Raw genomic sequence first — 13,687 nt, forward strand, 5'->3', positions numbered from 1 at the left:
CATGCCGCCTTTCTGGTGAGTAACAAGCCATCAAACCCGACAGATTGCTGCTACTGGTTCCATCTGACACCTGGCAGAGCTGGATGTGCGGCTGGTCCAACATGTTGTCTTGGATTGTGGGAGCCGCTGCCAATGTCGCTGTCATGGCGTTCCAGGTGGTCTTCCTCGCGAACCTCTTCAATCCCAGTTACGAGTCCAAGGACTGGCATATCTGGCTTATCATGGAAGGCATCCTCATCATCAACTGTTTGATGAACGTCTTCGGCACGAGATTGCTTCCCATGATCGACGCAGCCGAATTCTGGTGGTGGGTTCAAGATGGTCTGATTTGGCCACTATATACATGTACCTAACGAGATGCCACAGGTTCCTGGGATCCTTCTTCATTGTGTCCATCACGGCAGTGGCGGCCGCGAATACTCATCAACCGGCCAAATTTGTCTTTGCAACCTTCATCAACCAAACGGGCTGGAAGAACCCCTTTGTCGTTTTCATGGATGGTGTGTTTAGCCCCCGGGAACCACGCCCTCGCCAGCTGCTGACCTGTATCTAGGATTGGTTATCACGGCAGGAGTACGTTGCACGCAGCGACCACGACCGCGACCGTGACCAAGCCCAAATGACTGACAAATTCTGTAGAACTTCGTGGCATTGGACAGCATCAGCCATCTGTCTGAGGAGATGTCGAACCCCAGCCGCACGGTGCCTCGGGCCATGCTCATGACCATCGGTATTGGAGCCTTGACTGATTTGATCGTTTGCATCTGCTTGATGTTTTCGGTCGGTGAGGACAAACAGGCCTTCTTCGACAGCGGGTAAGATGACGGCAAGACATGTATGTCGGGGATGATTCTAACAGTGATCAGGGCTCCTTACCTCACAATCATGCTTACATCTACCGGCTCCAAGGCGGCCGTGGCCTGTATCTCCACGATGCAATTGATGAACAACTTCAACAGTACCACGTCCGTCATCCAAGTCGGCAGTCGAATCATCTGGTCCTTTGCCCGAGATGGCGGCTTCATTTTCCCCAAGACATTCAGCAAAGTCAACAAAAGCCTGGCTTGCCCCGTCCCGGCAGTCATCATGGCATGGGCGATTTCGGCTCTGGTCGCCATTCTTTACCTGGCGTCCACCACAGCCTTCAACGCATTGATGTCATGCCTCGTCATCTTGGCCTACTTCGCCTATGCGGTGCCTATTATCTGCTTGCTGCTGCGTGGAAGAACCATGGACCGCGAAGGAACCTTCAAACTAGGGAAAGCTGGTTGGACCATCAATATCCTGGCCTTGTGTTTCATGTCTTTCCTCACAGTCTTCTTCTGCTTCCCGGTCTATCTCCCGGCCACCAAGGATAATATGAGTGAGTGCATCCTCTACCCCGGTCAGACTGCGTTCTCTGTGGACTGACATTTGATGATGTAGACTATGCCTGCGTGGTCACTGCCGGTCTGATGCTCATTGCTTACCTGCTATGGATCTTTGTGGGAAAGAAATCCTTCAAGGGGCCATCTCTCACTGGTATTGCTGTGGATGAGATTGCACGCGCACAGGAGAAGGATGTCTGAAATCCTTTTCGCTGAACAGAAACTCTGCCCCTGACGGAGTTTTGGAGAAGCTTTGGTAGCGAAACCACAGTTCTAATTTCGCCCTAGGCTCATCTGCAAGAACAACATGTGGCGTGGAGGCAAAGTGTTAAGAGTATCAATGCCGGGTGCATTGTTGTAGATTGAATTGAGACTGCATATAATAAGTGACACCAAGATGTCAGTGGGAGAAACGATAAGAAGAGTCAGTTGCCCCTGCTAGAATGAGTCCAGCTCTTATTCTTCAGTGGCTACTTTGGTGGCAAGACTGGAGAGCAGGTTCGTTTCGAGTCTCAGTCAAAAGTCCCTCGCTTCAGGCGCAGCCGATGATCCGTGCGGGTGGCCATGAGTGTGGTGGGCACGGCAGCAGGAAATCATGCGCAGTAGGTAGCTATCTGTGGACCGGATCAGATGCAAAGGTGCCCACCGACACGTGTATGCAGGGCCCGTAGGTGAACACCCAGTTTGCAGATGGTCCATCTAGATAAACAAAAGCACATGCAGTCACTCTTCATACAGCCTGAGGTGGTGGTATCTATGCTCAGGTCTACATAGATACCCGGGCACGTAGACTCGTCTCCTTGCCACCCAGGGGATAAATCACCCGGGAAGGCTGCCGGAGGGGCGCTGAAAGAGTAGGGTCCTCAACGAGATTGACTGCGGAGATGTAGGCCAGAAGGTCAGTGCCGATATATGCCAGATGTTGAGGTGAACGGATACAGCGAGGAGCTCAACTGTAAGATCTCTCAACCGACATCCCATAGCACTTCACGCGTTTGTCATGGGGAGGGTGTCTCGATGGTCGAGGCTGATACAACGATTGCAGTGTATGGACCAGCCCGGGGCGCTGGATGACTGTTGCCATGCGCGGGTTGTAAAAGGGCCATTGTAGAAGACATGACAATAGGAGAAGATCGTAGCGTCCCAATCTTGCAGCATGATCGAGAATGTCAAGTCACTTCTCATTTCCAACATCCATCTCAGGCGCGTCTCTTATACCGATGTTGTCCAACATCGTCATGGCAAGCCTCCGCGAGGACAAAGGCAAACAGGAATGCTGTTGAGGAATAGCTCGCGGGTTGTCGGCGGTGTCGTGTCGTGGATCCCAAAGCACCATACCATCAAACGCCAGGGTGCGTTAATAGGGCCAGACTGCGCAGTTGTCCTCCGTATATCCGTACTCCGTACCTCTGCGCACTGCTGGGGATGGCAGACGAGAAATCGAGAGTTCTGCTCCGATTGGCTGGGCTTGGGCTTGGGCTTGTGCTTGGCTTAGGAGGCTTCTTTAGGCCCTTAGGCGTGTGTAAGTGTGTGTGACGGGCTTGACCGGCCCTAAGGCGCCCTAAGGCTGCGAGGGTCTCGACTGTCTGCTGAGACAGGGATCGACCCTGCCTGCGACCCCATTATTATTCTTCCTCCAAGCCTGAGCCCTGAATTTGCAAAACAACCACCCCATCAAGCGAGCCATCATATCATCACCGTAGTGTGATTGCAGCCCGCTCACGTTTTACAAGTCATTCCACCTCCCTGTACTCCGTACGGATACTTGATATTTGCCGTCCAGACGTCCCGCTCCCTCTCGCAGCGTCGACCGCGCCGTGCCGTGATACGAAACAACCGACGCCGACTCTCTGAATTTGCTTCAGCCCAGGCTGAAGCTATTTTCTCGTCGTCGGATGAGAGCATGGCACCAAGAGTCACACACAACAAGCACACGTTTGAAGAAGTTGGAGCAGTCACATCCACCGCAGGTAGAGGTAGCTGAAAGCTGGGCTTCCCTGAAACTGGTCGCGCAGCCATGGATATCAATTCCTTGCTTTCTCCCTCAGAGGCACCACGCGCCATTTCATCCACGCCTACGCCCACGCCCACGTCGGGCTCGACAGGGTCGTCACAGTCGCCGTTCAGACACGTACAACGCACGCAATCGGGGACTGGGTCACAGCCTGTGGTAAACTCTCCTCTCTCACGCGCCATACAACCCCCGTCAAGCATTCCGGCTCATGTGAGGAGTCCGTCTCAGCCGGCTGCGCATTCATCGCCGCTGATCAGTCCTGTCCCTACTACAACCACGTCCGCACAGTTTCCACGATCTTCGTCCACTTCGAGTTTGGACGCAGCCGATGGGGCAGGAGCCCAGATTCACCCGACCTCGAAACACACCCCTCCGGTCCTTCCCACCCGCGACTCCTCCGATAGTCAAAGATCCTCCTCCATCATTTTCCCTCATGTGAGCTCTGCTGGGGTCACATCAAACCCTCGGGCATCATTCGACATCGCGATGGTCGACACTCCCAAGCAGACCCTACGGGCCGATTACACAGACACTTCGCTTTCACCAGAGGCTCAACAGAGACTGGCTACGTTGGTGGCGTACGTTCAAACGACACCTTCGTCGTACGACGCCCACACGGAGATCATAAAAACTTTACATCAAGGCCTGGTTGATCACATCTACCCTTCGACAAACCCAAACGCACGTCGAGATCCCAGGGCCTACGAACTGATTGGCGAATTGCGGCAGGCTCGTGAAAATTTGGACAAACTCTTTGCGGTGGGCGAGGAACAGTGGCTTGATTGGCTTCAAGACGAGAGTCTGCTTGCGCAGACGGCGGAGGAACGGGTGGCCGTGGTCGACAAATGCCGCCGTGCGGTCACTGAAGAGTACGGCAGCACACGCCTGTGGGTGACCTATGGTGAGTGGGTTCTGCACTGCTACCAGTGGGCGCTCGCCCCTCCCGGTGAAACAGAAGTCGAGCCTCTTGACACCGAACGCATGGTGGGCCGTGAAGTCTTCGACTGGAACCTCGTTCTGGACACTTGGACCGAAGGCATCGAACGCACGAAACATGATCTAAGCCGCAGCCATGAAGTGTGGGACAAGTATATGACCGTCCGATTTGGTGACACGGGACAGAAATTATCATCTGCGGATGCTGCTGCCGCCCTTGAGCTCTACCAGAATCGCCTCCAGGTCCCACATGCAGAGTGGCAGCAGACTTTCCAAGCTTTCTCGACCTTCGTGTCCGCCAATCTACCCGCCGATCAATATGAAAGCACGATGGCCTCGACCTTGGAAGGATCTGCCAACACGAAAAAACTGTGGGAGGACCGGGATGCGTTGGAGACTGCACTACAGCAGGCACAGAAGTCCGGAGATCAAGGCGCCGAATACCAGGCATTTTGCAAATATATCGAGTGGGAATGTGCGGAGGGGGAGAAGTCGCGCACGAGAAAGCAGAAGGGGAAACGGGGAGCGCAAACCATTCAGAACCCCCATTTCGACATGATCGAAGCCCTTTACCAACGGGCAGAGCTCCGGTTTCCTTCCGTCCTGGCGATATGGGAAGAGCACATTGACTATATGCTGGATAAGTCGAAAACAAACCTGCTGGATATCCTTGCAAGGGCGACGAAGCATTGCCCCTGGTCCGGTTCGCTCTGGAAACAGTATTTGCTGACTTCCGAGCTGGCAGAAGAGCCGTTTGACGCGACTGAGAAGATCAAACACAAAGCTACGAGTACAGGACTGCTGGATGCTGCAGGCATCGAGGAGGCTTTGACTGTCTACGATGCTTGGTGTGGATATCTCTTGCGCTGCTGTAAACACCCAGAAGCTGCTGAGGAAGACGCTGATGTGGCCGAGGTGGGCATCAGATCATCAATCGAAGCGGTCCACAGCCTAGCATCAAAACTCGGACTCGGGGCAGATTTCGATCCTTCTTTCAGGTTGCAGCGAAAGCATGTGGAATTTCTCAAGTTTCAACGACGGCTGGACAACGCACGTGCACAGTTTGACGATGCGGTGCCCGACTTTGGCAAGCACTACAAATTCTGGTTGCGTTTCTACGAGTTTGAACTCCAGAAATCTGTCGAGATGGCGTTCGTACAACACGCCGGCCCAGACAGGCTGGCTTCTCTTTCATCAGCCCCTTTCGCTGCCGCAATCTTGAAACAAGGTCTCCAACACCCCGATCTTGACTATCCTGAACCACTCATGGAGGCTCTTCTGAACCATTGTGAAGACTATGAGGATGCGGAGGAGCTGCAAAGTGCTCTTGCTATTGTGCGTAGAGTCCAAAGGAGCCTCGCGGCAAAGAGGCAGAAAGAGGCGCTTGAAGCAAAGGAAATTATTACTCTCCAGGCGCAGAAAGCAAAGGATGAACTAACTCAGCGGACACAAGAAGTTGCCAATGGCCTCCATATCGGAAAACGCAAGCGAGACGACGAGATCGAAGAGCCAGACGTCAAAAAGCGGTACAAGGCCGACGAGGTCACCGCAGAATCTGTCGAAACGCACGAGACGTCGGAAGAACAGCTGAAACGCGATCGCGAACACGCAAGCGTCCTGGTCCAGAACCTTCCCTCCAACGTACCCGAGATCAAAATCAGACAGTATTTCAGCAGTTGTGGGACTGTGAAAAGCTTGAAGCTGCTACCGGAAGAAAACAATGCTGTGGTGGAATTTGAGGATGCTGACGCTGCTACATATGCTCTGTCCAGGGATGGAAGGGACTTCGAGGGCTCCGTGATATCTGTTGTGCTGAACAGTGGCTCGACTTTATATGTCACAAACTACCCTGCTGCTGCAGACGAGACTTGGATTCGCAACTTGCTGCATCCGTTCGGCGAGGTCATCAACATCCGCTTCCCGTCACTCCAACGAAACAAGAGGCGGAGATTCTGCTATGTTGAATTCAAGGTACCCGAGGAGGCTCGGGCTGCCACGGAACTAGATGGGAAGGAGATCGATGGTTTGAGCATCGTCGTTAAAATTTCAAATCCAGCTGCCCGCCAGCCGAGGGCTGAGAAGAAGAATGATGGACGGACCGTCTTTGTCGGTCAGCTACCGTTCAAGGCCACCACTAAGGACGTTGAGAAAGTCTTCTCAGAATATGGAAAACTAGAGAACATTCGCCTTCCCCAGGATCCGAAGAGTACTTCTCGGAATCGCGGCATTGCGTTCCTGACCTTTGCTCGACAAGAGGAGGCAGAGGCTGCCTTGGCCTTGGATGGCCAAGAGTTCATGCAAAGAAAGATCACAGTGCACCTCGATTCCGATGGGAACCCTCGAACCGACAAACACGGCAAGAAGCGCTCCAAGTCGCCCTCCGCGCAACCAGATAGCCCCCAGGATTCCAGTGCCACGGCCAAACCAGAGCGTGATATTTCGTTCATCGAGGAGCGACGCCAGCGAACAGTCGCCATCTGTGATGTGCCCGACACGGTGAATGAAAGCCGAATCAAAGCTGTTGCAGAGAAGATAGGTCCTGTCCGCAAGGTGCTACTCAAGACCAATCATCAGGGTGCATTGATTGAGTTTGACACTGTTCCTGACGCCGGTCGGGGTATGATCGAACTTGATGGGTATGAGATTTCTCCGGGTCGGCATGTTCGTGTCACCACCGAAAAGGAATTGTACCAGCATAAGCCAGAGCGAAGGCAAGAGTCGTTTACAAAGCGTCCTGCTGCAAGCCAGACAAACGCCCCCTCGGCGAATGGCCCGATCAAACGCCCTCCACAGCCTGGTGTGCGAAAAGGGGGCCATCTGGGGCAGAGATCTGTGGGGTTCCGCTCGTATAGGGAGAAAGGGGCTGCCACGGATGAAAAGGAGGGCGGAGGAAACAAGTCGAACGATGATTTTCGGAACTTGGTCAACAAAGGATGATATGTGCAGCTTCAAACACGGTGCCATGAGGAAGGCGAGATTTCCGGAGGAAGTGGTTGGCGTGGGATCGCAGCCTAAGGAGGTGCCACAGAGTGCCTTGTCTCATGTACTGTATCAATAGAAAACAGCTTAACTACCTATCCTCTGCTAAAGTCAAACTTTGGGCGTGTGATCATGTGTTCAGTGTACAGCATCATTCCGGCAAACAGCCGACCCTGACTTGTCTTTAGAGTGGGATTCTATCTGTAGTCTCGATTTTCTCGGGGTAGTCTAGACCGTTCTGCCTTCGGACTTCATCCATGACCTCCATGATGACCAGAGACTCGTCCAGGCTTTCGAATCTGCCCTCCTTCCTACCTTCCACCAAGGCCAGGGCTGCCTCATCTGCCTCCCAGAACATGCCATGCCCCTCGCCCTCAGCGTTGTTGCCGCCCCCGAATCCATTGTGCCAGCCGCTGCCTGCGCCGGGTCCCGGTTGAGGCCAGCTCTTGTCTTCAGTCGTGCCGTCCTTGAGAATGAGTCTCGTGCGGGTGGGTCTGTAGATGGGTGGCCAGACTTGCAATTCACCCTCTGTGCCTTGTATGCGGACTGCAGGCCCGGCGGTCCCGGTGCCGTCGACGTTGTTTGTCGTTCGGAAACTCGTTGTCGCTATCGCATGTATGTCGCCGCCTAAGTCGGCATCACGTGGGAAGGTCAAAAGCATTGTGGTCATTTCGTCCACACCGGTCGGCAGATATTTCTTCACGCTCGAAACCACACGCGGTGCTTTACGACTGTGGGGAGGCTGCGTCGTATAGAGCGTCTGGAAGACCCATGTCAAGCTGTAGATGCCCATGTCAAGCAGAGCGCCACCAGCGAGGTCGGGGTTGATCATCCTGTGTTTCCCGTCAGGCCATTGCTTCTCGGGGTCCTGGGCCGAAGAATTGTCCGAATACACTCGGGTGACGGTTCCTAGCCTTCCAGAAGTGATGGCCTCCCGGGCATAGATTGACAAGGGAAAATATCGCGTCCAGACTGCTTCCATCAGGAAGAGATTCTTCTCGCGGGCCGTCTCGATAAGCTTCCTGGCCTGGGCTGCATTTACAGTGAATGCTTTTTCACACAGGACATTCTTCCCGGCATCGAGGCAGAGCATGACATTTTGATAATGGTGGGAATGAGGGGTAGCAACGTAGACAATGTCGACGTCCTGGTTCTTGACTAGTTCTTCGTACGAGCCGTAAGCTACCGCCGATGAAGGAGCATTGACTGATTTCAAAAATTCCTGCGCACGAGAGGTGCTCGAGGAGCTGGCAGCTGCGACAACGGTGTGCTTGATTTCGTGGACATTTCGAGTGGTTGGGTCAACCAGGAGATCTCTGGTAAAGGTTTCCGCGATCCCTCCGGTAGCTGCAAATGGTTAATGTCTGCGTGTGATTGTGCTGGGGCAAAGACAGTACCCAAAATGCCCCATCGGATGAGTTTGGGGGCCATACTGAACAGATCTGAGCACTCAATATCCAGGGCGCTGACGGGACACCAGGCTTGTGGACTGTGTGGAGGAGTAGAAGAGGTCAGGCAGAGATTGTGCGAAAATTCACCCTCCACATCCCCGCTCCTCGGGGAAAGAGATGAAAGATGCTGATGTAATCGGTGTCTGAGGCCTCACGCCTCACAGGCCTGTTTCGGCGGAATGATAGAGCGACAGCCCGAACAGTTTCTAATCGACGTGACTGCTGACTGCCTTTGTCTTTCTCAGCTGGGCAGCTAGGGATGCGGGTTGATATGACCGCCTGCAGATGCGTCCAGTATTGGGAAACTGCATTCCCCGGCATAGTAGGATTGGAAAGACCTCGCTCGGTGAGATAGCCAGGACTTGACTTTCATCCACCGTCTCAGGCGGCAATTTCAGGGTTCAAGAGCTCCAACATTCCTCTTGTCATTCCCGCCTGGTGTGCTCGGCCTACTTCCTCTTGGACCCGTTCGCGAAGACGCTGGACCTGTCGGGCCAGGCCTTCACTTTCTGCGAGGTGCTTCGAGTATAGCTCCATGATGTTCATCGAGACTTCCACGCATAACGAAACAAAATGCGAGTTTGTAATATTTCTCCAAGCCCAATTCAGAATTGGTTGAAGTTCGGCCTCGGTTCGGTCTTCGAGTGCGGCCCGTAGGGCGGATCGATATCGAAGAGTGTTGAGGAGGGTGACCACTGTCATCTTGTCCACGTGTTTGATGGCGTCGTCAAGCGCCTCACGATATCTGCCATTGTGCAACTCTTTTTCCCACCCCGCCAGCTTTTTCGGCTTGCCTCTTTCGTTGCCCTCCACGACGATGTCGGCATCTTCTCCCGCGTAATCCCGACCTCTGAGTCGATTTTCGAGCCCTCTAGGACGTTTCTTGGCCCGCTTTTTGTCATATTCTTCGATCTTTCCTGCAATAAGCGCCTCCATCTGCTTTTGCCTCTCCCGCTCTTTGACTTTTTGTTCGCCCGACAGACGTGTTTTGATGCTCAGCTGCCCAGTCGACAAGCCTACAACGACATGTTTATCTTCTCTGGTGTTTCCCGCAGCAATGACAGAGAGGGCAAGGATTGGTGCAGGATATTTGGAGCCTGCAACGACATTCCAACCGGAGGTTTCGAGGACTTTCATATGTCCATCCAGCGCGCCACTGACCACCCTTGACCCGTTCGATGCCAAACACAGTGAGGTGACCGTCTTTTGATGGTTCTTGATCATGTGTAGAGGCTTTCCGGCGACGATATCCAGAACAGCAATCTGGTTTTCGGCAGAAGCGAGGATGGCCGTTCCGGATGGCATACACAGAACGTCTTCGACAGATGCAATGTGTTTAAACGTCATGACCGCCCCTGTGGGAGTGCGTGGATCCCATAGTCGGACAGTCTGGTCATAACTGCCTGAGACCAGTAGATTACTCGATTGACCGGGAATAAAAGCGCCTGTGCGGACGTAGTCATGATGGCCCCGGAATGTCTCGATACTGGTTTCACTTGGTAAATCCCAAAGTCTGACGGTTCTGTCGTCTCCGCAGCTTAGGAGAGCCGTACTCTCCTTTGGACTCCATTTCACGCACCGCACTGCCTGCTTCTGCTCCTTCCAGGTTTTCAGAATTGCCCTCGAGCTCACATCGAACACTTGGATGGCGCCACTCTCGTCTCCAGCTGCGAGGACTCGTCCATCGTATCGCGCTTCAGCGCCGTATGCAGTGTCGTCGAACCGAGTGATGGTTTTTTGGAGTTTTCGCGTCTTGACTGAGTAAAGCTGCACACGAGTGCCAGTGGTGACGACAAAAAAGTCTGGGGAATGTGAGGCCGGCGACGTCGGTTGTGGGTAAGAGATGTGAGTTATAGCATTGTTCGTTGGGGAGGGAATGTTCAGCGGCGACTTAAAAGACCTCCAATACGTCTGCTCTGGAGTTAAAGAGGAGGGCCGAGCAGGCAGCTTGGTCTGGGGGATGGGCAGAACTTCAGCAGCCATTGTGAGGACCTGGCTACTTCAAATTGTCAGAGAACTGCTCTATGGGGGGAAGGCATTAATGGGGGGGAAGGCATTAATGTTGTGAGGCGGATGAGTTGAAGGTTCAAAGGCGCAGTTAATTTTTCTTGAAATCTTATCTTATCAGCTGAGGGTGGATCAGCGCGCAACGGATCGAGGATCGCGTCGTGCTGGAACACCAACACCAATCAACCTCAACACTATTCTGTAAAGGACTCTTCTGCAGTGATCAGGAAATCAGAGCATATCTGCCACTGGAGCCAATTGCCCAAACGCACGGGAGTCTAAACCCCTTTGTCAACTCCATGTTCACCAAGATTGCGACTGAGGAACCTTCCTGTCTAGGCCAGCTTCCTTGGACAAACTGCGGTAAGCGACAGAGACATTGAGGACAGTGTCGACTATACCGACGTGGACAAACAATTCTGGTAGGAGACTACCCAGCAATGGATTCCAAGAGAGTCGTTGGCAGAGATTGTGGTACCTATCTTTGGATTAGCCGCGGTGTTGAATATCACACGACGTTTGTTCAGAAATACTACTCTGTGGCTTCCATCCTTATGCCACAACGCAGTTTAGCTCTCGGATTATCTGATACTTGTGAGATGTGAGCCTATACACAGCAGAGACGGCGGCGGAACATTGTGCTAGTGTTGTCGAACCTTGCGAGTATGATACTTTGTCGCAGTGTGAACCATTGAATTGACAGTACAGTACAATATAAAACAAACGGAAGCGGTGGTCTCGCTCTCACAAAGCAAATGCACATACACAGAAGTGAAAGTGACCGGCTGGTGACTGTGGCGAGCACACAATCTGTTCTGTGAAAAGGCTATGGCTTCCCCTCCTGTCTTTAGAGCGTTATAAATGCACAGTAGCCCATCAGTGTCTTTCCAACACTGTAAGTAATCGGAGAGAACCCAGAGTGTGCTTCGCTTGCCTACAGATCCCTTCAAAGACGAACAGGGCTACAAGATCAAAATGCAAGTGTCCTCGCGGCTTCTCAGGCAAGTTCCTTCCTCGAATCTCATCATATCCTGCCTGCGCCTGCACCTGCCCTCCCTCCTAGGCTGCGCTGTACTCTCGTCTCTTCTCTCTTCTCTCTCTTCCCTCCTCCAGTTCTTCTCTTTTCTCTCATCTCTTCTTCACAACACCATCCCCACCACGGCGATCCAGACTCTAACAGTTTCATTCTTTTTCAGAAGTCTCCTGCTGTTGCATCTTCTTCTTCTCACGGTCACCATGGCTCTCTCCAATATCACTCGTGTCAGCGTCCGCCGTAATGCCAACTACAAGGCCGACGGCACCAAATCACTTGTCTACTTGTTCCACAAGTATGGCATCGGTCCCACCAAGCCTGGTCGATTCCACCGCAACCAAAACCACGTCTTGATGAAACGGCAGAATGATGGTTCTGCTGCACAAGTGTACGTCTACCTTCTCCTTCATAGTCGTGTGTTGACTGACCGATATAGTACCGCTGATGATCAGCAAAACGATGCTTTCTACACCTGTCCTGTTCAGATCGGCAATCCAGCCCAGACACTGGACTTGGTATGTGAAAGGGACCAAGTTAGATAAAGCACGCTGACAAGCGATACAGGACTTCGATTCAGGTTCTGCCGACTTTTGGGTATGTCAATGTCAGCCTCCGTTGGCTGAATGCAGCTTGCTTACTTTCCAAAGGTCTGGTCAACTCTCCTCCCATCCCGTACAGTTGATGCTGCGGTGGCCGCTGGAGCTGCCATCTTTGACCCCGACAAATCGTCCACCTTCCAGACATTGCCTGGGAGCACCTGGCAAATTCGCTACGGAGACAATTCCGGGGCCTCAGGAACAGTGGGAACTGACAATGTCAAGATTGGAAACATCGTGGTAGAAGGTCAGGCCATTGAATTGGCCAGCAGAATTTCAAGTCAGCTCCTGGAACAAACTGCTTCCCGCGGCCTCCTTGGACTTGCTTTTGGCAGCATCAACACCGTTCGACCGAAGCCGGTGCGCACGCCTCTCGAAAACATGATCGCCCAGCAAGATATTGCCACCAGCGAGCAGCTATTCACTTGCTATTTGGGATCCTACCAGGACGCAAACGACCCCGACCAGGGCAAATCATTCTTTACCTTTGGTGGCATAGACGAGGATGCAGTCAAGTTGTCCGGCCAGCAGATTTCGTACACCCCAATTGACAACAGCGATGGGTTCTGGAAATTCAGCTCTCCATCTGTGGTGATCAACGGCCAAACCTTCAATTTGCCCAACAACCAAGCTATTGCGGACACTGGCACCACTCTTATGCTCGTCCCTGACTCAGTGGTCGACCAAATCTACGCCACCATTCCCGGGGCTGAATACAGCGAAGATGCGATGGGCTGGGTCTACCCTGTTGACACGCCTCCCGAGAACTTGCCCACTGTCTCGTTTGCTGTCGGCAACAAGCAGATTGTGATCGAAAAGGAGCATCTCAATTTTGGAAAATACAACAACACCATGGTCTTCGGAGGAATCCAATCACAAGGTAACCTAGGCTTCAACATCTTCGGCGACGTCTTTCTTCAGTGCGTCTATGCTGTAAGTTTCTCTCTCTTGACAATATTGGTGAGTGATTGACAATTGCCAGATATTTGACGCCGGCAACTCGCAATTTGGTGTCGTCCAGCGTGCCGACCCTACTCCTGATGGCCTCCAAGCATGAAAATCTCAATTGGAGGTGAGACAGAATTGAGGAAGTTAAGGCTCTCCGTTTATGCGAGAGCGTGCGAGTATTGAAACTGAAGAACTCCCTGGGCCCCTCAAGAAACCAGTCGAAATATACCTAAGGATCGGGCTGCCCACCCATGGCAAACATTGCTCACCTAACACAGAATGGTTGCGGAAGGCTTCATGGTGATTGCCCTTGTGAAGTATTTCAGCCAGCAGTATTGATATCCCCAGCAGACTTT

At 52.9% G+C, this 13,687-nt stretch overlaps 5 protein-coding genes across 5 annotated transcripts; 3 read left to right on the top strand and 2 right to left on the bottom strand.

The window, feature by feature from the left end:
- Positions 1 to 101: 101 nt before the first annotated feature.
- On the top strand, positions 102 to 1,568 carry A1O3_01829 (uncharacterized protein; the record flags this gene model as incomplete). Its single annotated transcript, XM_007731972.1, has 5 exons — positions 102 to 307; positions 367 to 502; positions 640 to 815; positions 867 to 1,363; positions 1,426 to 1,568. The coding sequence occupies 5 exons, from the start codon at positions 102 to 104 to the stop codon at positions 1,566 to 1,568; spliced, it is 1,158 nt and encodes a 385-aa protein (XP_007730162.1).
- A 1,816-nt stretch (positions 1,569 to 3,384) lies between these two features.
- A1O3_01830 (uncharacterized protein) lies at positions 3,385 to 7,254 on the top strand (the record flags this gene model as incomplete). The annotated part of the gene is made up of 1 exon (XM_007731973.1): positions 3,385 to 7,254. The coding sequence occupies one exon, from the start codon at positions 3,385 to 3,387 to the stop codon at positions 7,252 to 7,254; it is 3,870 nt and encodes a 1,289-aa protein (XP_007730163.1).
- A 226-nt stretch (positions 7,255 to 7,480) lies between these two features.
- A1O3_01831 (oxidoreductase) lies at positions 7,481 to 8,727 on the bottom strand (the record flags this gene model as incomplete). The annotated part of the gene is made up of 2 exons (XM_007731974.1): positions 7,481 to 8,643; positions 8,694 to 8,727. The coding sequence occupies 2 exons, from the start codon at positions 8,725 to 8,727 to the stop codon at positions 7,481 to 7,483; spliced, it is 1,197 nt and encodes a 398-aa protein (XP_007730164.1).
- Positions 8,728 to 9,128: 401 nt separating this feature from the next.
- On the bottom strand, positions 9,129 to 10,730 carry A1O3_01832 (uncharacterized protein; the record flags this gene model as incomplete). Its single annotated transcript, XM_007731975.1, has 1 exon — positions 9,129 to 10,730. The coding sequence occupies one exon, from the start codon at positions 10,728 to 10,730 to the stop codon at positions 9,129 to 9,131; it is 1,602 nt and encodes a 533-aa protein (XP_007730165.1).
- A 1,260-nt stretch (positions 10,731 to 11,990) lies between these two features.
- Positions 11,991 to 13,440, top strand: A1O3_01833 (uncharacterized protein; the record flags this gene model as incomplete). The annotated part of the gene is made up of 5 exons (XM_007731976.1): positions 11,991 to 12,175; positions 12,224 to 12,302; positions 12,352 to 12,381; positions 12,435 to 13,316; positions 13,366 to 13,440. 5 exons carry the CDS (start codon positions 11,991 to 11,993, stop codon positions 13,438 to 13,440), a joined length of 1,251 nt encoding a protein of 416 aa, XP_007730166.1.
- Positions 13,441 to 13,687: the final 247 nt, after the last annotated feature.

The sequence above is a fragment of the Capronia epimyces genome (genome assembly GCF_000585565.1).
Source record: "Capronia epimyces CBS 606.96 chromosome Unknown aczIQ-supercont1.2, whole genome shotgun sequence".
Lineage (NCBI taxonomy): Eukaryota > Fungi > Ascomycota > Eurotiomycetes > Chaetothyriales > Herpotrichiellaceae > Capronia > Capronia epimyces.